At 39.7% G+C, this 24,095-nt stretch overlaps 3 protein-coding genes across 3 annotated transcripts in view; 2 read left to right on the top strand and 1 right to left on the bottom strand.

Annotated features, from left to right (window-relative positions):
• The first annotated feature begins 32 nt into the window (after positions 1 to 32).
• On the top strand, positions 33 to 2,125 carry oxsm (3-oxoacyl-ACP synthase, mitochondrial). Its single transcript, XM_020917693.2, has 2 exons — positions 33 to 1,174; positions 1,722 to 2,125. The coding sequence occupies exons 1-2, from the start codon at positions 186 to 188 to the stop codon at positions 2,122 to 2,124; spliced, it is 1,392 nt and encodes a 463-aa protein (XP_020773352.2). The 5' UTR covers positions 33 to 185; the 3' UTR covers position 2,125.
• A 435-nt stretch (positions 2,126 to 2,560) lies between these two features.
• zgc:114119 (Mediator of RNA polymerase II transcription subunit 30-like) lies at positions 2,561 to 10,530 on the top strand. The gene is made up of 5 exons (XM_020917687.2): positions 2,561 to 2,699; positions 3,943 to 4,160; positions 6,568 to 6,726; positions 7,284 to 7,373; positions 9,082 to 10,530. Exons 2-5 carry the CDS (start codon positions 3,945 to 3,947, stop codon positions 9,175 to 9,177), a joined length of 561 nt encoding a protein of 186 aa, XP_020773346.1. The 5' UTR covers positions 2,561 to 2,699; positions 3,943 to 3,944; the 3' UTR covers positions 9,178 to 10,530.
• Positions 10,531 to 16,665: 6,135 nt separating this feature from the next.
• ext1c (exostoses (multiple) 1c) overlaps positions 16,666 to 24,095 on the bottom strand; it is a 206,607-nt gene continuing 199,177 nt past the window's right edge. The window contains exons 11-12 of the mRNA XM_020917681.2: positions 18,808 to 18,979; positions 16,666 to 17,156 (exon numbers count right to left, since the gene is read on the bottom strand). Of these exons, the coding sequence (XP_020773340.1) occupies positions 16,971 to 17,156; positions 18,808 to 18,979 (358 nt within the window). The 3' untranslated portion in view covers positions 16,666 to 16,970. The remainder of the gene's footprint in view (positions 17,157 to 18,807; positions 18,980 to 24,095) is intronic.

The raw sequence follows: 24,095 nt of genomic DNA, 5'->3' as shown, positions 1-24,095 counted from the left end.
TAAGTTGAACAAGTATTTTGGTTAAGGCGTTCAACAAGATGACCTAAAACCGTTCAGGACAACCCTAAATTTGACAGCATGGATATTCAGGTTCAGGTATTCTTCTATAACATTGATCATAAAACGATTTTATGTTGACTGTTAATCACTAAAGACACCCGCTAAAGATTAACAACGTGTCATCCATGAGTATGTCGTCTTTACCAGTATTTTTGAGCAAGATTCAACTTAGATCACACAGACTGAAGACTATTTTCCAAAATGATACATGCTTTCAAGAACAGTTGAGATGCTGCAGTTCAGGGACGCACAGAAGACGCGTTGTGGTGACTGGAATAGGCTTGGTTTGTCCACTAGGCACTGGGACAACCTATCCGTGGACTCGTCTTATCCAGGGCCACAGTGGGATTGTCGCATTGGACCCAGAAAAGTACAAGAAAGTCCCTTGTAAAGTGGCTGCCCTGGTTCCTAGGGGTACTGAAGAGGGTCAATTCAAGGAGGAGATGTTTGCCTCTCGTGGGGAGATCAGTAGCATGTCCACTGCTAGTGTGATGGCACTTGGGGCTGCGCAGCTTGCACTGGAGGATTCTGGTTGGTGCCCTGCCAGTGAGGAGGATCAATTGAACACTGGGGTGGCTGTAGGTATGGGGATGGTGTCACTGGAAGAGATTGCTCGCACTTCTTCTGCCTTCTATGATAAAGGATATAACAAAGTCAGCCCCTTCTTTGTGCCACGGATCTTGGTAAACATGGCAGCCGGACATATTAGTATAAAACACAAACTTAAAGGCCCAAATCATGCAGTGTCAACAGCTTGCACAACGGGAGCCCATGCAATTGGGGATGCTGCCAGGTTCATAGCACATGGAGATGCGGTTGCCATGTTAACGGGGGGCACAGAGTCTTGTGTGTGCCCGCTGTCCATAGCCGGGTTTGCAAGAGCCAGGGCACTAGCGACCAAATGGAACCATGAACCAAAGATGTCATCCCGCCCTTTTCACCCAGAGAGAGAAGGTTTTGTGATGGGTGAAGGTGCAGCCATATTGGTGCTGGAAGAGATGGAGCATGCAGTGAGGAGACAAGCCCGGATATACGCAGAGGTGCTGGGGTACGGGCTGTCAGGGGATGCCTCGCACATAACAGCACCCAGCGCAGATGGAGATGGAGCGTTTAGGTAAGTTAAAGAAGACTTTATGAGTTTTGGGGGCAGAAATAGGGGGTAGGTGGAAAAACTAATTTTCTGATCACTCAAGCAGGACAACACAGGATTACTCAAACATTCATGAATCAAACGAAATAAAAATTTGAGTAATTAAATGATGAGGAAACACTAGTAACAAAGTCAAATCTATATGTCCCTCTCCTTTAATCATTTTCATAGGTTGGTATTCTGGTAGAATTTGCCTTTTATCTCTTAAAATGCAGCTGTTTTAACTAGATTTCACTTTGATTGTTCTGTATATAAATACTGGACCTATACACGAGATAAAAACTGGCATACTTTTTTCTTCTGTCAGCAAAATGAACTAAAATATATTTTAAAAATCTTAGTATCAAAACAGCAGTGACATTATCCTGACATAGGCATGCTTGTTGTCAGGTGAAACACCTTTAAACCACAGGATTATACAGAAAAATGTGTGGATCCTATTTTTACACAATTTAGATTGTCTGTCCTGTTCTGTATATAACTTCTCTGTTGCGTTTTGACCATGTTCCAGATGTATGTCGGCTGCTTTGAAAGATGCCTCCACCTCTCCCGCAGAGGTCAGCTATGTCAATGCCCATGCCACCTCCACACCTCTGGGAGACGCCGCTGAGAATGCCGCTATCAAGAGGCTCTTCTCTCAGCACGCTCTCAGCCTTGCCGTGTCCTCCACCAAGGGGGCCACGGGGCACCTCCTGGGAGCAGCTGGGGCCCTGGAGGCAGCCTTTACTGCTCTGGCCTGTTACCATGGCATTTTACCACCCACCCTCAACCTGGATCGCACTGAGCCAGAGTTTGACCTGAACTACGTCCCCTGCGCTGCACAACCATGGAGGCCAGAGGGCAGGAGGGTGGCACTCACTAATTCATTCGGGTTTGGAGGGACAAATGCGTCACTATGCCTTGCCAGTGTGTGAAAAGGCTACAGTGAATGGAAGAGTGAGATACTTCATTGACCCCAAGGGAAATTTAACACTGTGCTTCTCAATCACCTTGGTGTCTCAGTCAAAGGTCTCAGTGCAGTTTAACAGGAGAATTGGTCAAGTAGGGTCAGCAGATCTGTGTCAGGGCAGTTGAAGAGGCAACAGGCATCACACAACACATCACAACAGGAATGGCCTCGTTCTTACTCCGCTCTGGTGTTTCTGTTGGTAATGAAATGGTTCATTGCCTTTAAGTATTTATGTCAATGTAATGATGTAAAATAAAATAAAGACAATTAGAAAAATAAGGACTGTAAACATGAATCTATTAAAAATAACAATAGATTATAAACATAGGCTGTGCAACTGTAATGGCGCCATCTGGCGGCGACATGCATTGCGCGGAGGAAGAGGAAGTGACGCAACAAAACACTACTGGCGCTCATGCTGGCGCTGCTTCATTGAAAATGTTCATGATGTCTTCTTTAACGTGATACTTTGAAATAACGCCAGTTTTGGGCCACTTCAAAGCGGGACAGGTCCAATTTAAAGAGATTTCATTTAATAAGGTGAGGCACGTGTCGTTTGTCGTGCTAGCTGATTAGCTTCAGGTGCTTAGCCTCTTCATTCATTGGACTCTCCTTTGTTTTGGGCGCTAGCGTCTTTAGCTCCTTAGAACAACCTGACTTCTTTGCACTTCTTTTAGCTGAAATTTGGACATATGAGACTTTTGCATTGCCTTTTTTATTTAATTGATGACTTGTGTGTTGTATCAAAATCATAGCCTATAGATGCACTCTCTAACTTTTCTGGTGGAGTTCAGTCACCTCCTTGTTTCTGTGGATACGTCATTGCCTGAAATGTTCCAGAGTATGACATTAAACAACTCTACCTTACACCAATTACAGGTCGTTTTATGGCTCAAAAATACTAAACAGGCGTTGTGACTGTGAGCGTTTTTTCCTCTCCACAGATCTGACCAGTAACTTGGTCTGGTCTTCATGAAGATAGAAAGGTTTAATACCATACTGTGAAACATTCCAGACAAGACAATAATAATAATATGGAGAAAAGCATTTGGCGGACCCTCCACCTGAAAAGTTACACAATGCACCTTTAAGTCAATAGCATTGTGCCATATGTATTGCTTAATAAATGGTTACTAGATGACCCTGAATCTTAAATTTCAACATTTACAGTGTTTTTATGGATAAGTAACTAAAAATTTTACTCAAGAAAGAGCAAAATAAGAGGAAAAAAGTATTTGAGTTAAATGCAACTCAGGAAAGTGTAAATGTTCTGAAATTATAAATCTGATTTATAATTTGAAGTAACCTTCTGTCAGAAGGCCAGAGTGTAACATATACCGTTACTCAAGTAAGAATAAGAATAATAATACACTATGAAATATATTAATCAAGTAACAAGTAAAGTATGAAAGAAGTATTGAAAGGTTTCTCAAGTTTTGTTGCAGGGTTTCCCATTTCGAGACTATGGTGGCCCCCATAATCTAAATAATAATCTGAACAAAACAATACTTAATGCTTGTGGTATTGTTAAAACATATACAACTTAATATATTTATTCTGTATTTTGTGTTTTTTGACCAATATATGTAATAAGTATTCCAAAAATCATATTAAATAAAATTATTAAAATATGGATCACATGTACAATCATAGGCTTAGTAAAACCTGAGGGAAACATTGATTGATGTAACTACTCATTTACTACTGCCCACCCCAATAAATCCCATGTCTTTGCTTTACTTTATTTAAACATACTGTATTATTGTACCCCTGCTCTCCCCAGTAATGGCGGCTCCATTACCTCCAAAGCCGGGTCTGCCTGGAATGCCCCCTCAGCCACAGCACTTGCCCCCTGGAGCCACAGCTGCCCCGGGACAGCAGCCTCAGCCTGGCGCCATGAGGGAGTTTTCCCCTGTATTCCTCTGTCGCATTGGACAAGAGACGGTCCAGGACATTGTCACCCGGACTATGGAAATATTTCAGCTCTCACGAGCCACACAGGTACAGTGAGGCTTATCACAATAATAACTACTTATTGTTCAGTGTATGATAGATGGATCAATATTTATTGTGGAGACATTTTCTTTGTAATAGTGGGGAACTTTATTTTTCTGCACTATGATGAGATTTGAGCTGTATAAATAACTTCTCCTATTTGTTTATATATAGTTAATATTTTTGTACATTTAGAATAGTTTTGGCATAATTGTGCTCCATTGTTTGGTTCGTATATTATTGTTTATCATCTATATTTGATTAAGCAATATATCACACTCCAAAATATGTTGGGGAGATTAGGGTGGTTCATCAAAGCATGGTAAAAAATAAAATTTCAGACAGCCTCGATTAGAACCCAGCTTTAGGTTTTAGCATCCAAAAGATGATTTGGGTTCTTCCTAAATCATCTTTGGAAGAAAAAGGAGATGTTTTTGAGGTTGCTCAAGTTGCATGAAGTTTTAAAGCTCCTGCAAATGATTTGGTGTTCCTTAAGAAGCTGTCACAGTATGAAAATTCAGTTGTCAGGGAAGCAGCCTTAACAGCTTTCGGCAGACATCTTTGTTACTTGAGTGAAGAAATGGTGGGCCTGGCATTCTTCGACTCTACTAAGATAGAAGAACAGAAGAAGCTGATGGCTCACAATACAAGGTTCAGAGGTTTTCACCAAAGTGATGTGCCCTTAATCACGCAGATTATGAAGGGAAGCAGATCAGTGATTTTGTCACCACCAGTTTCTTCTAAGCTCTTGATCTGCCAAAAACATTTTTAGCAATTCCCCCGGCAGACTGGGCTGATGAAGCACTTTCAGAAGGCTGCTAAAATTGTGCATTCCAGGAAAGTGGTCAATGATGATGCTGAAAGGGGTGTGAAGCTTATTCAACATTTTAAATGTAGCCTAACAAAGAAATAAGATCAGAAACAGGATCTACGGAAAGTTGTCAAACAAAACAGCAAAATGTTAAAAGGAACGTGTAAAAACTGTAGACTCAGGATGACCTCATGTGACATCCCTTGTATCTGGGGCAAGTTTAGTATAAATCTCGTATTGATTCATTGCTTTTTTTTTTAGTACACTCTGCTTATTTAAAACATCCAGATGCATTAAAGGCCCTGTTCGTGACTTGTAGTTGTTCTAGTATCATCTAAAAGGAACCATTATTAACTAACAGCAGTGCAAAATAGGTGATGAAAAATACATTAGTCAAAAGAATGTTAATTAAACTCGTAGTTTGTTGTTTACAATGTAATTCATATTTCCTAAAAAAAACAACAACTGTAACAATGTAGTCAATGCACCTGTATTAGTATGCCTCTCACCTTGTGTTTGATGTATAGCTTTACACAGTCACTCTTCATTATCATCTGGAATAATGTAATTACAATTGTAAATTCTGAGTTTGCAAACCTGCTGACTCCTGTGCAGACATGTGTGGACACTAACAGCTCTGCTCTGGCCTCTGTCTGGTTTCATTTGTCCAATCTGTGCTTCAGCTGTCAGCTCCACTCTCTTTCTCTCTCCTCTCTCCACACTGCTCCACTGTCTAATTGTCTCACTTGCAGTGTTACTTTACACCTTGTCATAACTCATTAGGATGAAGAGGTGTTTTGGAACTTTTTACAAATTAAGGAAAGTTAACTTTATCCATTAACAGACCTGAAATGAACCAAACCCTTTCACATGTAAATTAGCTTTTGTCCTGTCATGAAGTGTATTCTTAAAACAGTAATTGTTTTGATTTTCAGGTGAGATAAAGGTGAGAGAGACTAACTAAGAAACTGTTGGCTGATGCTGGCTAGCTAGTCTGTGACTGTAATTTTATGTGTGAGAGACATTTAAGAATAAAAATCAGCTCGGTTGTTGTACTTCCAGCCAAGTCAGTTCTTTCTGATTGGCTGATGACTAATAGACTAATGCCACATTGATATTTTGGGTTCCGTCTATTATAAACACAAAATAGACGGCTGGGTGGATGGGTGCTCCCTTAGAGATGAGGAGCTCAGTCACACAGGAGGAGCTTGGAGTAGAACTGCTGCTCCTCCATGTCGAGAGGAGCCAGCTGAGGTGGCTCTGGGCATGTCCCACCAGAAGGAGGCCCTGGGGAAGACCCAGGACAGGCTTTAAGTAACTCTCAGTTGACCCCAGAGGAGCTGGAGGAAGTGTCCAGGGTGAAGGAAGTCCCTACTGGGAGTCCCTACTTAAACTGCTACCCCCACGACCAGGCCCCAGACAAGCGGAATAAAATGGACGGATGGCTGGAGAAAGAGTATTTAGTTTTAATAAGTTTTATTATCTCTGAGTGTACATTTTTTGACAACCCTTCTAATACAACCACTAACTTCGAAATCCTGTACTTCATTTTTCCCTCTTTGCTTCTAAATCCCAGTCCATAATTTTATGTGTTTGCTGCAGCTTCCCAATGGAGTGACCCAGAGCCAGGCCATGTACCAGGACCGCTTTGGAAAACTGCAGGAGCATCTGAGACAGCTGGCTCTCCTCTTCAAAAAACTTAGGCTGTTGTACGAGCGCTGTGTAGAGATGACCTCTGACCTGCAGGAGGCGCCAGCAGAGGTCAGGACTCACACCTTGTATACACACAGTTTCTCAGGCATTGTGCCTGATTTTTACTGTCTCCAAAATGTGAAAAATAGAACTGGTACATTTTAAACAGTTTCCAGTGGTTCAAAGTTATTCCTCACTTACCTTATGCATTCCGGACATCCTAATCATTCACCACAGTGAGTCTATAAGTGCTTTCAACTACTTTCAAAGACCAGAGCGGAGTTTTGCTGCTGTGATAAAACTGAGAATCAGGAATTGTGTATTTAGCATGCTAGTTGTTTTTAGCTTTACCATGACAGAAAAATTTCACTCTGATCTCTGAGAAGTTGTGAAAATTGCTTATTAACTCATTGTGGTGGATTATGAGTTTGGACACTTCCTGATTCTCAGAGAGTAAAATATGTTATAATTAGATGCAGAAAGGACACAGCAGATTTATTTTGACCTAAAGACCTGCTTAAACAATATAGCTGGACTGGAGTGAAAAAAGCTCAAATACATTGAAAAAGTCAGATGCTGCCATTGTGTTTGGAAATATTGACACTTTGTTTGTGTTAAATCTTCAGCTTGTTCCATATGTCGGAGAAGAACTGCTGTCCGCCAAAGTCGAGCCCTGTAATCCGGCCATTATCCAAGAACGGAAAGAAGTGATGGAGGTTTGTGCTTTTGCTGTACTGTTAAAACCCCTAATTATCAGAAGAACAAAAATGTCTGTTGACCTAACTGTGTGTATATACCCTCATCACACCTGCTACTTCTGGTGGGGGGTCTACCAACTGCTTGTCCTCTTGTCGACTTTGCTTGGAATATTGCACAGTATAGCATTACACTTATATAGAGAGAATTTATTTTTATCCAGATATTTTTTGCAAGAAGAACGCCTGTAATTGAATAAATGCAAGATGAATAAAATTTAATGCCATGAAAATCTCGTCTGAAATATCTATTGGTATAAAGCTTGTTTGCTTTTATAATAAACTAATTTAACATATTCTTGTATTTGTACGCCCAGTAATATAAATATGCAATGTAAAGCAAAAATTTTGAGTAGCCTTGATAATTTCTGCCATCTTGCTTGAGTTGAATTTGACTGTAGTCCCTCCAAGCTAATTCTTATACCACAAACTACCACCACTTACAAATTGGACTAAGCAGCAGTAATGAAAGCCTTTATGTTTGCTGTTTGTTGTTTTGTATTCTTGCATTACATCTTATGCTTACTTCCCCGTCCATCTCCAGTAGGGGGCAGTATCGTCACACCTCTTGGCGCTTCAATGCTGGGACTTATGTCTAGCATTTCTTTCGTATCGTTTTGGTTCACTTTGCAGAGAAAGTCCCGCTGGGCAGGAGATCTCAGGCAAGTTTAGAAATAGCCGTAGGGCAGCCGAGAGCAAAGAGGTGAGAGTCTGCACCCCAGGCCAAAGAGTCTGAGGCAAACTTGTACCTGTTCACCGCAATTTGTAGTTCTTCACAATTTTTTGTGTGTCCCATTTTATAATAGCAAGTAATAGGTTAATAAGATGTTTTTTTGTCCTTTATTGTATTGTCCTGTGCTGTAAATAATGGTTTGGTCTATGATTTTTTGGGCGGGGTCTAATGAAGCCATGCAGTCAAGCTAGGGTATGTTTTAACTTACACGTGGCTCAGTTGCTGTTAAAAAAAAAATTAAACCAATTTGATCAAATAGTTTTCAAAGTGGCAACTACAAGGACAAGATTTTTTTCCATAATTTTCATTATTTAGAGTAAATAGATTCTACGGGTAAAGTCTGGCTTCACTTTTATTTATCTTATTTAATATTTTTCTGTCATTGTAGCACAGCTTTTTGCACAGCTAAAGGTTCTCAAGAAATATAATTTGCCACCACTTAACCCCTTTTTGTCCAATCCAAATGTAAACACATGGGAAAAAAATCTCACAAGCTTTTCTCAAGTGTGCTCAGTCTTGTGGCAATTTAGTCTCGCATGAATTTGTGGCATGAGATCTTGTCTCAGTCCAACTATGCTAACAAACTGTCTTTGTAGGCCCTATGAACCAACAGGTTTATTTTAATTTTTATATTATCTTGTTTTTGGTTATCCCATTAAAACAATACATGAAATACTTGAATGCTGCTAAAAACTGACTAATGAGATAGCTGTGTGTGACATGAAGTGGGATAAATCTACCAAAACAAAGTCATTAAAACTGCCTGCCTACTTTGCCTGTAACATACTTTGTGCATTTCATAATCTTTATCAGTCAGTCCAAATTATTTTCACTTTTCCACAGTTCTCTCATTTGTTCACATATGCTTGCACATGTATGCTCTATAATCAGACTAATCAGGCAGTTATAGTGATTGCTTCTTCTTGTCTGTTGCAGAAAGTGCGTCAGAAAAACCAGGAGATGAAGATTCTGATGGACCAGATGAGGAACCTGTTGTGGGACGTCAACGCCATGTTAACGCTGCGGAAATAACCTCAAACTTTATTTAAACTCTTATAACTAAATGATACATACTTTTTCAATTTATGGTGAAAGAGGAATTTTCAGATGCTGATTTTCTTGTTTAGCAGACCTATCAATCTTTACTGGCTTATTTCCAAGACACCATTTTGCAGATCAATTCCCGTTTTCACTGCCACTGGTTTACGCCCACTGCTCTGTACTTGCGTCATTCTCCAATTTAATTTTCTTAATCGGTGATACACGTAGTATTTGGCAGCGTTACTTAGTCATTTTTTGTACAAATGAAAAAGGTGCAGCTATTCATCAGATGTGCCAACAGCTCCAAGGCTCTTTGTTGTGATGAGTCAGCTCCCATTGGACACTGCAGTTTTCGAATGTGAAAGTCAGTAAACATGTTTCTTTTATTAAGTCATTTTAGATAAATATTGAATTAAAAATGTGAAAATGATAACATAATGATCCACGGCTGTCATAGATTATAACTGTATAGCAGACCCAATAGGTCTTCTTTAGAAAGTTTGAGTTTGTTCTGCTTTTATATTGAAACGATGGAGGCTTATCATCATATAATTTCCCTGGTTATGTTGGTGATTATAAATGAGTTATGGATGATAGTGGAAGCCAATGTTTAGGTAATGCAAGTATTATCTTAAATTTTTTGGAGAGCTGAGCTGGAAATATCTTTTTTATTTAATCTTTTATAACAGTACATGAATTTCTGTTTAATTTGAAAATGCACTGAATTCTGCGCTGAAAAATGTCAAACCTTTAAAACTACATTTTTGAATATTCCCTCATTTTATTCAACTTGAATTTGAGTTCATTTTGAAATGAGACAGGATAGTTTTTGACCATTACACTCGACAGTGGGGTGAAGTTAAGACATACATTTGAACACTGTCCCACTTTAATTTACACCTTTTATCACCCCATTGAAAATCAACATGGTAATCTTTGGTACTTGGCAGCTGTTAACTTTTGCCTAATCTGTTTGCATCTTTTGCATATTGTGAATTTGTTGGTTTTGCCTCAGGCTAGTTACACATCTTTAAATTCACAGACAAATAGCTTTTCCCTTTTCATAGGATTGGGATCACTTTGCTGTGTTTTCAATGGGAATAATTGCTCCTAATACACCCGTATAGACTTGTATTGTGTTTGAATCTCAGGTGCCTGCTTCATGTTAAGTGACTGCATGTAGTTTAATGGCTTTCTATTACAGCACACCTGTTTGCCCTCGGGATTATAAAGAACTGACTGTAAATGTATTTTTGTAAACTTTTGGGACTAAGAGTTTTGTTGGGTTACCTCATATTTTGTACAGATGATCAGTTTTCTAATAAAATTTAAATGGGTAATATCTGTGCGAGAATGCTTGAAAATGATTTTAGAAAGGTAGGCTGAATTGAAAGTAGGCCTGACATTTTTATAATGAAAATAAACAAGACAGACTTTGTATCAGGGCCACAACAAACTGACTCTTGATTAAAAAGCACCAAGTTGATCATTGTCAATCTAAAACAATTAGATCTAACTTTGATTAAAATGTCAGTAATTGATACTTTGTGGCTGATGTCATCAATATTCCCTGGCGGTGTGAAACAAGCTGCATGCAGTGCTTTGTCTGATGCTTTGTTGCTCAAGTTAGAGCTTTATTTTAACCCAGTCTGTCTAGAAAGAACTGACCTAGCTTGAACTACGACAGGTGAGATGATTTGTGCTGTTAAACAAGTCTCACATGAAATCACAGTCACAAGCCTGATTTAATAAGGTTTTTCAAAATGTCTGAGTTGACAAAAAGTTGGGACACTATTTTGAAGAGCTGCATTATGAAGATTTTATTTATTTTTTTCACAAGTTTACCATAGGTATTCTTTAGATATTTAAAATGTATAAAACCTTTTGATATAATTTAATGCAGTTCTGTTCACATTAATCATTTTTAAAAAATTTTGAGTTGAAATCTCTGAACCCTGGCGGAGGACACAAAACACATTGACTTCAAAATTTGCATTTACGTTTATGTCAAAAATGTTAAAAAACATCCAAAATATTTTCAAATGAATAGCAACAGTATATAGATCTCCCTTAGATCTAACTTTATTATTATGCCAATTATGATAATTTAATTTTAATAAATTACATTTTTTTCTATGAGTTGCTGTGTTTTGGAGGACCTGCTTTGTCCTGACTCTCAAGAACAGGGGTCTCAGACTCGCGGCCCGGGGGCCAACTGCGGCCCGCGGAAGGATTTTTTGCGGCCCTCCACTTGATTCCAAAGAATAATTCGGCCCGCGGTAATGTACGCACAATCCCACCCTTACCGCGGGCCGCACTGACAGATGAAGCTGCAATCGGTGCCCGTGCAGATTCACAACAGATTATTAACGCAGTTTACATCCCAAAACTCAATTTACAGCAGTTGTGAAGCAACGAGTCTAAGTGGATCTGTTAATACGAGTACACGTGCACATACACGTGCACATACGGCGTCACCGAAGAACCAAAACAAACCACACATGGTGGTACACGTGTGCACTTCACTTTACGCTCCCACAACCACAGTATCAGAGCAGAGGAGGCGCTGACAGAATCCTCCTGTTCATAAGTATGGGACCTTTATTGGAGGAGCTAATAAGAAATAAAAAGACATTGACAGTCTGTTTACCTGTTCAACACTCGGTGCGTAACTTGCTGGCAACACGATGACCAAACTCCACCTGTGCATCGCCGAAATCCACGCACACTCAGCGGCAAACACAGCTGTCCCATCAATATGCAGGCGCCACAAAACTGCAGTGATCTAGTCCAGAGGCTTGGCGACATGTTAGCAAAAACTACGAGGCAAAAATAAGCGTATTCCATCCATGTCTGACATACGAGAAGCAGATACACTCCAGTGTGGCGCTTCACACCGGCAAACGAACCAAAACTGGTCCAATTAACGAGCCTCTGTATCCCGGTAGAACAGTGATATCTCCAGTAACCAATACTGATGTTCCCTGTTAATACCGCTGGTCGTCCTCATCTTATCACCATGAACTCATAAAACAGCAACGTAGAACTTTCTACAAACTCACCGCATCAGTTCTGAGTTCGGGTAACAGCAGCAGCCAACAGCGTTCACAGTAGCGCGCAGCTCCTCACGACAGCGCTGGGGTCTGGTCCTTGGTCTTCTGTCGTCCTAAAGCGCGTTGGTCAGATGGTCCGGAGGCTCCATCCTCCATGTGCTGGTTCCAGACGGTGGCGAGCAAGACCAGTGCGCAATGACTGGGTCTGAGCGGGTACGTTCCGCCGTCTGCGCGCTGGTTCCGTGTTCGTGTTCCGTGCGGGGAAAGTGAGAATGCGCTGTGGACTACACCTACAGGTCTGTGCTGCTCCTGTCCTCTGCGCTCAAAACCGCGGCTGGTTCCGAGGTGGTGCAAAGCATCCGGACAGAACGTGAATCCAGTTTAGTTGGTGTCCGCATTTGGTTCTTCCCGGGAAAAGCGCTTTTCACTCCCCGCTCCACGTCATCTGAGCCCGGACAGAACCGGAGCTGCTCCTGCTGGTTCGGGACTCCGGTTTGGATCGAGTCCGACTGTATTTCTCACACTAGGCTAAAAGCAGGACATTTTTTAAAGGTGAATCAATTGAATGGGCGATTGCCCATTGCCATGAAATTATTTGGTTAATTAAAGCCTAAAATAACAAATGCTGGTTCCTACATGATCACGGGGAACACGGGGACCTCTGTGCAGGTCCTGAACAGAAGTACACACCCCCATTTTTGACTCACTCTGGAGCCACACGTTCGCACGTTCTTGCTCTGATCTTCGTGTGTTACATTCTCTGTATTGGCCATTGTTGGTAAAATATTTCGAAAATGAGTCGCGGCTGCGTCTAACAACAATCTGTTACTGCGCTGGAGTCGTACAGCGAGTCATTACAGGCAGGAGACGCGTTTCTCCCATGATGCATCTAGAATAGTTCGTTTGGACCTGCTGTCTGTGGTTTGGACCCGGGTTCGCGTTCACACCAGAAGAACCGCACCAAAGTTGGTCATTTGGTGTGGATTCAAGCGAACCGAGACCACCTCTTTTTTGAGGTCTCGGTCCACTTGAGTTGGTCCGGGTCAGAGTCCGATTGACATTTTCACACCAACGCAAACGAACCGAACTAACCACTTCTGGTTTGAATGGATCGTTTGGTGCGCACCAAATACTGTCGGTGTGAAAACGACCTAATACAGGTCAAGGCTCACTGATGAGCATCTTCAATCTATCCTAAGGATCTGCTTCCTCCTGCAAGCCAAATATCTCTCAGCTGTACAAGATGAATCGTAGCCAGGTTCCAACCAGCAAGGAGTAGGCAAAAGAAGAAGAGTAGACGTATTAGTTTAAACTTACATTCTGAATACATTTTCATGTTCTGAACTGTTATTAAAGATTAAGAAAGTGTGTTGCGTGTTGTTCTTTCTCTCTCCTTTTTTCCCGTGCAACCGCTATTTATCGAATACTCAATGCGGCCCAGCCTCACTCAGACTTTATCTAATGTGGCCCCCGGGTAATTTGAGTTTGAGACCCTGCTCAAGAATCACTGAAATCTAACATTTAATAGTTTAAGTGCAAAACTTCTCTTATTTGAGGTGCAAGAAAATGGGGAAAAAATACCACAGGAACAACTAATCTCAGAGAGGGAGGGGCAATATTTGGGAGTCTCCCCATGAAAATATTGAGATGATGTCATTGATAGAGAAATTCTGCTGTTGTGCCAAGGACACTGCCAACTCAGCCCTTGTTATCTTAGCCTCTGTCATCAGAAGAGGGCTAAAACACTGGAAGTGAAGTGCAAAAGAGTCTCACCAATAAAAAACTGTGCAAAACAGTAAAACAGTGACATAAAGCAAAAAGACATAATATGAATAGAAGATTAAATCCATGTTTTATCGTCTGCAGTAGTCAACAAATGCACATGTTAATTTCACCAAGGGTAATTTATATACAAAAACATGAAATTGCCTTTTGCTTCAACTATGACACATAAACAGTACAGTCACCCTGTGGTAGTTCAACTACAGGGTTCAGCAGTGCACCACCAGGCAGTGGACAATGGCCGTTATCATGTGATAATGGCTCCACATCCTGTAGCTGGTGCGCCGGCTCTGCCTGTGCCTAAGAACTCCACTAAAGCTTCTAGTGAAACAAAGTCTGGGAAAAGGGACTCCAGAGTGACCAAGTCTCAAAACCCAGAGACCAAAGGCTCTGGTAAGGCCTCCAGAAAACACAAAATGGTGGAGGATCAGGTCACAGCAGAGGTCTCTGCTCCCCTGAAAGAACCACTGACCGCTATGTCTCTGTTTAAAGATGAGATGTGGTTTCAAGTCAAGAGAGAGCTCAACACCAAAGACTCTGCTGTGATCTCTGCTGTTCTCAAACACAGAGTAGGTTTACTCTAATAATCAGCCTACTTTTAATGGCTCTGAACAAATGCAATGCAAGCTTTAAACTTCTCTTCTTTATTTTCTAGTGGAACAAGATGCCTCCATCTGAACAGGCCAAATATCAGGAACAAGCACAGGTCACTGATACTGTTCTCAGTGTTTTGCGTCCTGGTCAGTCAGTTTCAGGAGAAACCATTAAATATAGAAGTATGACCTATTTCACATATTTTATGATTCATTTACTGAGAACCAATGTGGACTAACATTTGCCTTTGATTCATCTCTTCAATATGTGCTTCAGGACTGCAGGACACGCCCAGCAATCAAATCAGATCAGTTTATCAAAGCTCTTTCCTAACACAGCTAATCATTATACAAAGACTCACATGTTTGTATTGAGTTTTTGTCTCTAACTGTGTTTTTCTTCATTTCAGTCAAGGCTGCCTTTTTTGGTCCATCTCAGAAGAAAAGAAAGACCTCTGATGAAGAGGAGATGTCCCTCGCCTGTTTAAAATGTTCCCCTGAACAGACAGGTGACCATGGACACCACCCTAGTCCTGGTACTTCATTACATTAAACAGAATTAACTTACCTCATCTCCTTGTCATTATTTAAAGATATATGACAACAATTAAAACAATGAGCTAGTCCACTAACAAATACCCATAAATATACTTTGCATGTTTAAAAACTCCTCCAGGTGCTTTAGAAAATGTCAAAGCAGTGACCACCTCCTGGTACTGACCAGACAAGCCACAGTGATCAGTCATTTATGTATTTGAGTATATTTGGGCAAAACACATACTTAAAATATTTAAAACCATGTGTTAGCACAAAGCAAGTTAAGTATTTGGCACAATAACCTGGTATTCATGAGGAGTATATGTGTACCTAAAGGGTTAATTAAACTGGATCATATCAGATCAAATTTCTTCTAAAGTAGCACTGGAAGAACTCAGGTCTGATGTGGACCAGTGACTCATGAACTATGTTCATATTCACATCAAAATACAATCATCTGATGTTTAAGTTTAAGGTCCTATATTAGACAAAAAGGATTCTTGTGAGCTTTAAGCCATGTTAAAATCCTACCTCCTCAAAAACATAACTGGAGTTCTACATTTGTCAACTCTGTCAGCGACTGGTCAGTTGACAAAAGTGCAGGCTTTTCCCTTGTTAAACATTTATGATCCACTGCAGCTACTTTCTTGGAAACACCATTGGTGAGCTGCTATAATGACCTCGCTTAAGCTCACAGCACTGTTTAAATAAATGGATCAGAATGGACTGACAGAGTTGACACCTTCCAGCTGTCTGACGGCAGAAATTTCAACACTGTTACAAGCAGCATACGCGCAGGTTTGGCTTTCCATTTAAACCGGTCGGACCATCCACAACGGCGTCCAATGGCCAAAGGCTGGTGTCACAGGAGCAGCTCTGCTGCCTCTAGTGTAAATTGAATCTTTTAAAAGTATACACATATACTGCTCTGCTGACGTTACGTGCTGCTGACGCTCCTGGTGTAAATTCAGGGTTAGTCTCAAATATGAAAAAGTGTAAAAGTGACCAAGCTGTGTGTGGTAGTGCTGCATTCAGTAAGATTAAAAAATAGGGCCCTCAGAGAGTTAGAAAAATTATATTACTGAATTGTTGCTCACATTAGCCATTAGTTTTCATTCTCACCTTTTTAATTGAAAATCAAACACCTAATGCTTGTATCATTCCTTGTATTGCTCATAGGCTCCTGAAAATGTGTTGTTTAAATCCATTTTGTGTTTTTCTTTGAGCTTTCAGACAATCTTATCAACTTTCAATTAACTTTTAGACAGTGTTTGCTCATGTGTGCATTGTCTCTCCATTCACTGCTAAAAGTTCTACCATAGAGATGCATGTAGAACAACCCCAGACAGTCCTAATAACATATGTTCAATGTAAAAGAACCCATTGTAGTATAAAACTGGACAGTTCATTGTATTTTGCTACATCTGTAAACATTTGCCCGCTCCAAAGAAAGACACATTTTTGCTTTTATAAACTTTTATTCATTTTACACTTTGATCATTTTGAACTGGCCTGTTTCCATGGTTACAGTCACAAAACACCCCTGGTATTGTCACTGCAGTAGCTTTCATTTTAGAGTTTCCCATTTTCCTCTTGCTCAATAGAAATGCACCTTTTCACAATCAAACACCCAATTTAAGGGTCCCAAAATATCCACTGTTCTCTTTGTGGAGTTCGAAGAATCATTCAAAGCTTCGTGGTATGCTTTAGTTCAGAACAGTCCGCCAGGGTCTGTCTCCTGCACAACACAACGCAGTTCACTGTCAAAATCAGGGCAACAGAAGGCCTCTAAACTATAGGGGGCGCTGTTCTCGAGTTTTCACGCCTTCTCCAGATCTTTGTATTTCTTTCGGAGGACAGATACTTGGTCTTTGAAAAGCACTGGGTCCAGACGAAACTGAGAGTGGACCAGCGGCATGTAGCCAAACCAGCTGGCAAATGAGTTCACACACTCCTGACGCTGGTTAAAGTGTTCAGGGTTGGCCCACGGGACACTTTTGGTGCCCTAAAGAGAGACAAACAAGATATAATAAACGTTCTAAGTTTAAACATGTCAAATTATACACAAGATATATTAAAGAGCGGGTATTTTACTTCTGCTAACACCATATTACCTTTTATTGTTTTGAAAATGCTATATTTGTAGAAAACAATGGATTGACATGTTTAGCAAGTTTCATATTTGTTCTTGATGCTCTGAGATCTATATAGAAATCCTGTTTAAACCTAAAAGGACTCTCTGATCTGAATCCTCTCTGCACTTGCAGCAACTCATTAATCAGTGTTTTGGGAATTCTTTAGGTTCGGAGCTTTACCATTAGACATGGCCTGGCCATATCATGTATTTTTCGGACGATAAGTCACACTTTTTTCATGTTTGAGTGGTCCTGAGACTTATACTCCGGTGCGACTTATATATTACATTTTTCATACTGACAGCCACGAGAGGCTCTAGTCTTGTGTGTCAGTATCTACTACTCCTATGACTTCTGTCACTGTCACATTACCACTGTCACTTGGCTCTACTGCACATTTCGGCTGCAGAAAGAGCCACTGTCCTGTCACTGGATGGATCGACAAAGCCTGGACTTCAGTGACAACCGAAACCATCCTGCTGGGATTCAGAAAGGTAAGAATAATTCTAACTGGAACTGATGCTGAGCCTGTTGACAGCTACGCAGAAGAGGAAGTGGCTCTCTGTTTACCTCTGCAGGTTGCAGAGTTACTCAGAAGTGACATCGAGGATGAAGAACTCAATGGATTTAGTGATTTGGAGTGAGATGGAGAGTTTGGTAAACTTGTTCTGTTCTGTTGTTTATGCTCTAGTTATCTCAATAACTGTTCATATGTAACGTTAACAGTCTGTGGTTCTCTGTTCTTTTGTTTTTACTATAACTTGTCTTTCAAGATGAAATGTCAGTTCTTGATCTCTGACTTTATAAAATAAATTTCCCCCAAAAAGTGTGATTTATAGTCCAGTGTGACTTATATGTTCTTCTTCATTATGCATTTTTTGGCTAGTGCGACTTATACTCCGGAGCTCAACTTTTAGTCCGAAAAATATGGTACTTAGAAAAGGGATGCACCGATCCATCTTTTTCAGATACAGATACAGATTCCGATACAATAGCTCCTGTCGATACCCGTTATTAACTGATACCAGTACAACGACTGAAAACAGCATTTATTTCCATAAAACAAAAATTAAAGACAGAACTGATTCAAATGTGTGATATAGCTGTTATTTACATCTCAAACAAATACTGCAAATACTTTCTGTAAATAAAAGTTCAAACATTGTGAGACTTTTTGGCCACTCTATGACCAGTAAATATCCTGTTTGAACCTATACATTTAGGTAAAAAAGACTTTTGGTTGAACCGATATTTGGACACCGAAATTTTCAGTATTGGTTCTGATATCTGATACCAGTATCGGATCAGTGCATCCCTAACTTTGAATGAGAAAAAAACATGTTTTCTCTATACAAGGTGAAGCATTGGCAGCCCATTCCAGGTTCAGTTGTGATTGTAGTTCTTCAGGCAATAGTTCCTTTGCGAGAAGATTTAGGAGGGAATAGAGGGATTGTGAAACTATGGGTAGGATGCTAGAGCTACAGGAGGCCTAGAGCAATAATATTGTGTAGTCCAGTATACCTGAGGAATGGGCAGCTCCTTATATTGTTTTCTTTGGGCCACTTTGATCGGAGGCAGGTGAGTGACAGCAGACACCAGGAAGTTCATCAGGATGTCCTCGCAGTTCGCTGTTCTGTCCACCAGGGTGCGCAGCGACTGGGGCAGGTAGTGAGAGAACAGGAAATGGTAATATCTGTGGACACATGAAATGATTTGTTTATCAATCCATCCATTCAGTCCATTTAATCCATAGATCCATGGTTCGATCACGATTTCCAACTATGCCTATTTCCATTGTGTCTTTTGGCAGGGCACTTCATGGGTTTGGTGCCAATTGTGACTGCCTAAAGACTGGATGAAAAATTGGGGGGAAAAAATAAACAAAAACAACAGTGTAAAGAAAGCTGTTTTAAAAAGCCTCGATGAGCTTCATTTACAAACCCGATGCAGCCGAACAGAACAGCATTAGTGCGCACTAAACCAGGACTAAACCGGAACTAAACCAAGACCTAGCCAGGACTAAACAAAGACTTACCCAAGACTACACCAGAACTAAACCAGGACTTAACCAGGACTAAACCAAGATTTAACCAAGACTTAACCATGACTAAACCAGAACTACACCAGGACTAAACCAGGACTTAATCAGAACTAAACCAAGACTTAATCAAGACTACACCAAAACTAAACCAGGACTAAACTGGGACTAAACCAGAACTAAACCAGGACTTAAACAGGACTTAACAAGGACTAAACCACAATTAAACCAGGACTAAACCAAGACTTAACTGAGACCGCACCAGAACTAAACCAGGACTTAACCAGGACTAAACCAAGACTACAACAGGACTAAACTAGAACTAAACCAGGAGTTAACCAAGATTAACCAAGACTTAACCAATACTTAACCAAGACTACACCAGAACTAAACCAGGAATAAAACAGGAGTTAACCACGACTAAACCAGGTTGAAACAAGGATTAATCCAGGATTTAACCAGGACTACACGAGAACTATACCAGAAATAAATCAGGACTAAACTAGAACTTAACCAGGACTTAACCTGGACTTAACCAAGACTAAACCAGGGCTAACCCAGGCCTAAGCCAGGATGTAACCAGGACTAAATCAGAACTAAACCAGGGCAAAAATAGATCCAGACCAGGAGAAAGTTTTAGTTACCTTTCAGAGCTTTCTCAATACTATTCTCAATATTGACTTTTGGTTTTTGCTCTACTTTCTCTTCCAAAAATAAAATGAGATCATTTACAACAATAATAAAAACCTGTATTATTCTCCCATGTTTTACACAGCGCACCTTGAAGCAACATTTGCCTGCTCTTTATTCGCTAAATTACCCCCAACAGATGACAATACTCGGGTCCATTAATCACACCATTTGTACTGCTAATTGAAACCACTTTGCTACAACAGAGAAACAAGCCCCCCAGACACTTGGCTTTGGTTTGGTCCTCCTTCAAATCACCTTTTCAGGAATGCAATTACAATTTAGAAATTTTGCTCACACACCTTTTGAAATTGCTTGTAATTTTTTCTAGTATTAATAACTTACCATACCGATTGAATACAGCAGATGATATTGCCTGAGGTGGTTACTACTCAGTTAACTTCAGTAACTTTTTAATACAATTTTACTTCTCATATTTACATCTCATATTTTTACTCCTACTTATATTCTACAATTAAATAGAACCCTTAGTTGGATAACAGTTTTGGTTACTCCTTCCACTGTGATAAAAGTGATGAAGTGATAAAAACTTTTCGCTGAGAATATTAAATGCTTTGAACATTTGTGTTTCTTGCGCCACTCCTTCAGATACGATTTAGTTTGATCAAATTTGTGTTTTGTTCTTCCAATTAAAACCTTAAATTAAAAAAAATATGAGGTTACATCTTGCAGTTACTCAAGTGCCAGTTACTGTTTTATTCTTGAGTAATTTCTTGGACCACTATGCTCTTCTTCTTGCGTAATATTATTTGAAATAACTGCACATTTACTTAATAGCCAGGCTGGCGCCACCTAGTGCATCTGCTCAATTTAATTTCTCTCCAGCGACTAGGTCAGGAATCAAAATACACTAGACGGTTCACAAAAACCCTGCAAGTGCAAATTTGGGCACCAGCCAATCAGCGAAGAGCCATATATTCAGTGTTGTCAACAATTCCCGAGATCAAGGATTTAAAGATAATAATAAAGAAAATGTTAGGTGTATTTCATCAAGGGGAAAGACGAACAAATTCTAACACTTCGAGGTCAGATGGTTTCTATGAAGTAAAACCGGCTGATGAATCAGGCTATTTACTCAGTGGTACACTAGGTAATTTTTGTAGTTTGTCTCCATGCTTGTAATGCTCCATGTCTCATCTTGCATTTATTTAATTAAGACTGTTTTATTGCTCTAAAATACCTTGAAATACGTCTCTCAGCCTCTCAGATCTGACCTGTGACTTTGCTTGGTCACTCTACCTCCTTGTCTCCACAAGGATTAATGCATGCCATCCACCAGAAAAGTTACATAGTAGGGGTGTAACGATATCCACGTCTCACGATACGATATCATCACGATACGATATCATCATGGTATGAACCTCACGGTACGATATTTATTGCGATATCGTGGGAACGCTCACGATATGGTGGGGAGGCTCATGATTAGGGATGTAACAATATCCAAATCTCTCAGTATGATATTTTCACGATATACATCTCACGGTACGATATTTATTGTGATATTTTGTGGAGGCTAATATGCTACTTTTTCCACTTAAAATGCCTTGACAAGACTTAATCCAAAGACTTAAAAGTGCTTAAAACTGTTATTTCTTCTTATAGTCCACACTGAAATGGAGCAAAGGATCATGGTCTTTGTAGTTCCCTATGTCTTTTTTTTTTTTTAGCTATTGTTGCACCATAGCTCTTAATTTAAGCAAAGAGACTTTTTCGATATATTGTGATGGTCCATGACATTATTTTGAGAACTTTGATAATACGATATCACGATATTTCGGTTATTGTTACATCTCTACTACATAGTGCATCTTTAAGTACAATTTTGAATACTCTGGAATACTCTTACTCTTTGTATATACTTCTGGACAGTAAATATCTTATCTGATCATATTGTATTGAGTTAGTGCTATATTGAGAAATCACATGACATCGAATGGGGGCAAATGGGCTGTTCCTCCTATTCCCATAGAAACTGCCAAGGCTTCTAGGCCCAAAAAATATGAGTGCAAGGCGTTTCTGTGATTACAACTGATGTTAAGATGTTAATTATGGGAAATGAGACATGAACTGCAATTAAAAAGGCATTGTATTTTCTGCTATTTTTGACTAATTTGGGAGTAGTGAAAAGTAGTTAGATGTAAACTGTATTTTTGAAGATGGAGATTTTGACGCACTGTATTGAGTTAGTGCTATATTGAGAAATCACGTGACTTCAAATGGGGCAAAAAGGGCTGTTCCTCCTATGCCCACAGAGGAGCAGACAGAAAGATATACTATGTTGATGTTATGTATCTGGGGCAAGTATGGTATTTATAGTACTCTTTCCCTGTGGTCCTAAAACTACCCATTTTTCAGGATTAGGCCCAAAAAATATGAGTGCAAGGCTTTTCAGTGATTACAACTGACCCAATAGTTGTCTTTGTTTAAGTTTGAATAGATGTTAATTAGGGGGAAAAGGAAATTAGCTGCAATTAAAAAGGCATTATAGTCTGTGCCATTTTTGACTTTGGGAGGCGTGGAAAGCAGCTAGATGGGAATTGTCATTTTTAAGATGGAAATTTTGACGCACAGATTGACAAGGGAGGACCGGTGCAGAGGTAGACCATAGACTGTGTAAAGAAGTGAGCAGTGAGTGTGATGTCACCTACAGCGTTCAGCTCCAGTCAAATGAAGCTCACAGAGGCTGGCAGTTATAGGGCAAATTTGAGGCTGAGTTCCATATTTGGAAATCTGACCATGAGTATCATAGCAACCAAAGAGCCAATCCGGAGAGAGGCTGTAGAAGGTAGCACCACTTCCTGCCCGCACTGTAGGGTAGGAGCATGCGCTTAGCAACACTGTTAATCAAATATCAGTGTTATTAATGTTCATATTTTCATTTACAGACAAAATAGCAAAAAACATCAGGATCATGTAGAGCAGGTTAATGCAAACACTTTAAGACCAAATTCAAGAGCCTGACAGCAGCAGTTACAGAGAGAAGCATGACAGTTTTTCAATAGAAAGTGAATTACTGCCAGAGTTGATGGAGCCGGAATCACGTCCACTCACTTCCTATTGGAAATGCGACAACTTGCAAGTTAGCTATGTCCATTTATGTATACAGAGTGTGAGATAGACCCACAAAACAACACTCAAAAATGAAATGTTGATCCTATTTAAATTTAATCATTTTTTGAATATTGAATGTTGAGCCAAGGCCAATAATTTCACCTTTAAGATGTTCTAAAATTAGTTATACTTAAAAAATTTAAATTGAAAAAGATGACATTTAAAAAAGGTCAACATATTTTTAGAGTAGGGCTATTACAGCAATGTCTCCTTTTCTGTCATACTTTTTGCTGTTATTGTAATTAAAGGTCTCATATTACACAAAATTGTGAGCTTTATAGGGATGTAACAATATCCAAAGCTCACGGTATGATATTTAATGCAATATTTTGAAGAGGCTAAAATAGTTGTAGATAGGACACTTTTTTTGCTTTTAAAAAACCTTGACAAGATTTTGGTGCGAATTATTACCGTCATAATCCCAAGAATTCAAGGAAAAAACATATTTCTTCATGTTGTCTGCACTGAAATGAATCATGGGATATGTAGTTCCCAATGTTTATAACCTGTTGCTACTATAAAACCATGTATTTAAGCAAAGGAACTTATAATTCGATATATTGTGACAGCTGTCGATATTGTGAGACTTTTGATGATACGATATTTTGGTTATTGTTACATCCATAGAGCTTTAGGTTTTAGCCATGTTATAATGTAGTGTACACTTTAAAAACATACTTCAAGTTGTGTTTTGTTTCATTCACATATTTTTGAGTAGTGGTAGTTTTCATATAAACAACAACCTTTTACATTTGCAATTCCAGGGCTGGTATATGGAGTTTAAAAACACAGTGGAGCACTTCCCGTTTTACTGCGTGACATTAAGGTGGAACAGTGTGTTTTTTGAGAGACAAACACAGCCTAGACATGCAGGATTTGTGTGTTAAATGTGTGTGAATAAAACAAAACTCGAGGTATGTTTGTGAAAAGAAAGCATATTATAACA

The sequence above is a fragment of the Boleophthalmus pectinirostris genome, unplaced genomic scaffold (genome assembly GCF_026225935.1).
Source record: "Boleophthalmus pectinirostris isolate CB_2022bp ecotype Guang Dong unplaced genomic scaffold, ASM2622593v1 HiC_scaffold_21, whole genome shotgun sequence".
Lineage (NCBI taxonomy): Eukaryota > Metazoa > Chordata > Actinopteri > Gobiiformes > Gobiidae > Boleophthalmus > Boleophthalmus pectinirostris.
This window is presented reverse-complemented; position numbering and strand designations above follow the sequence as displayed.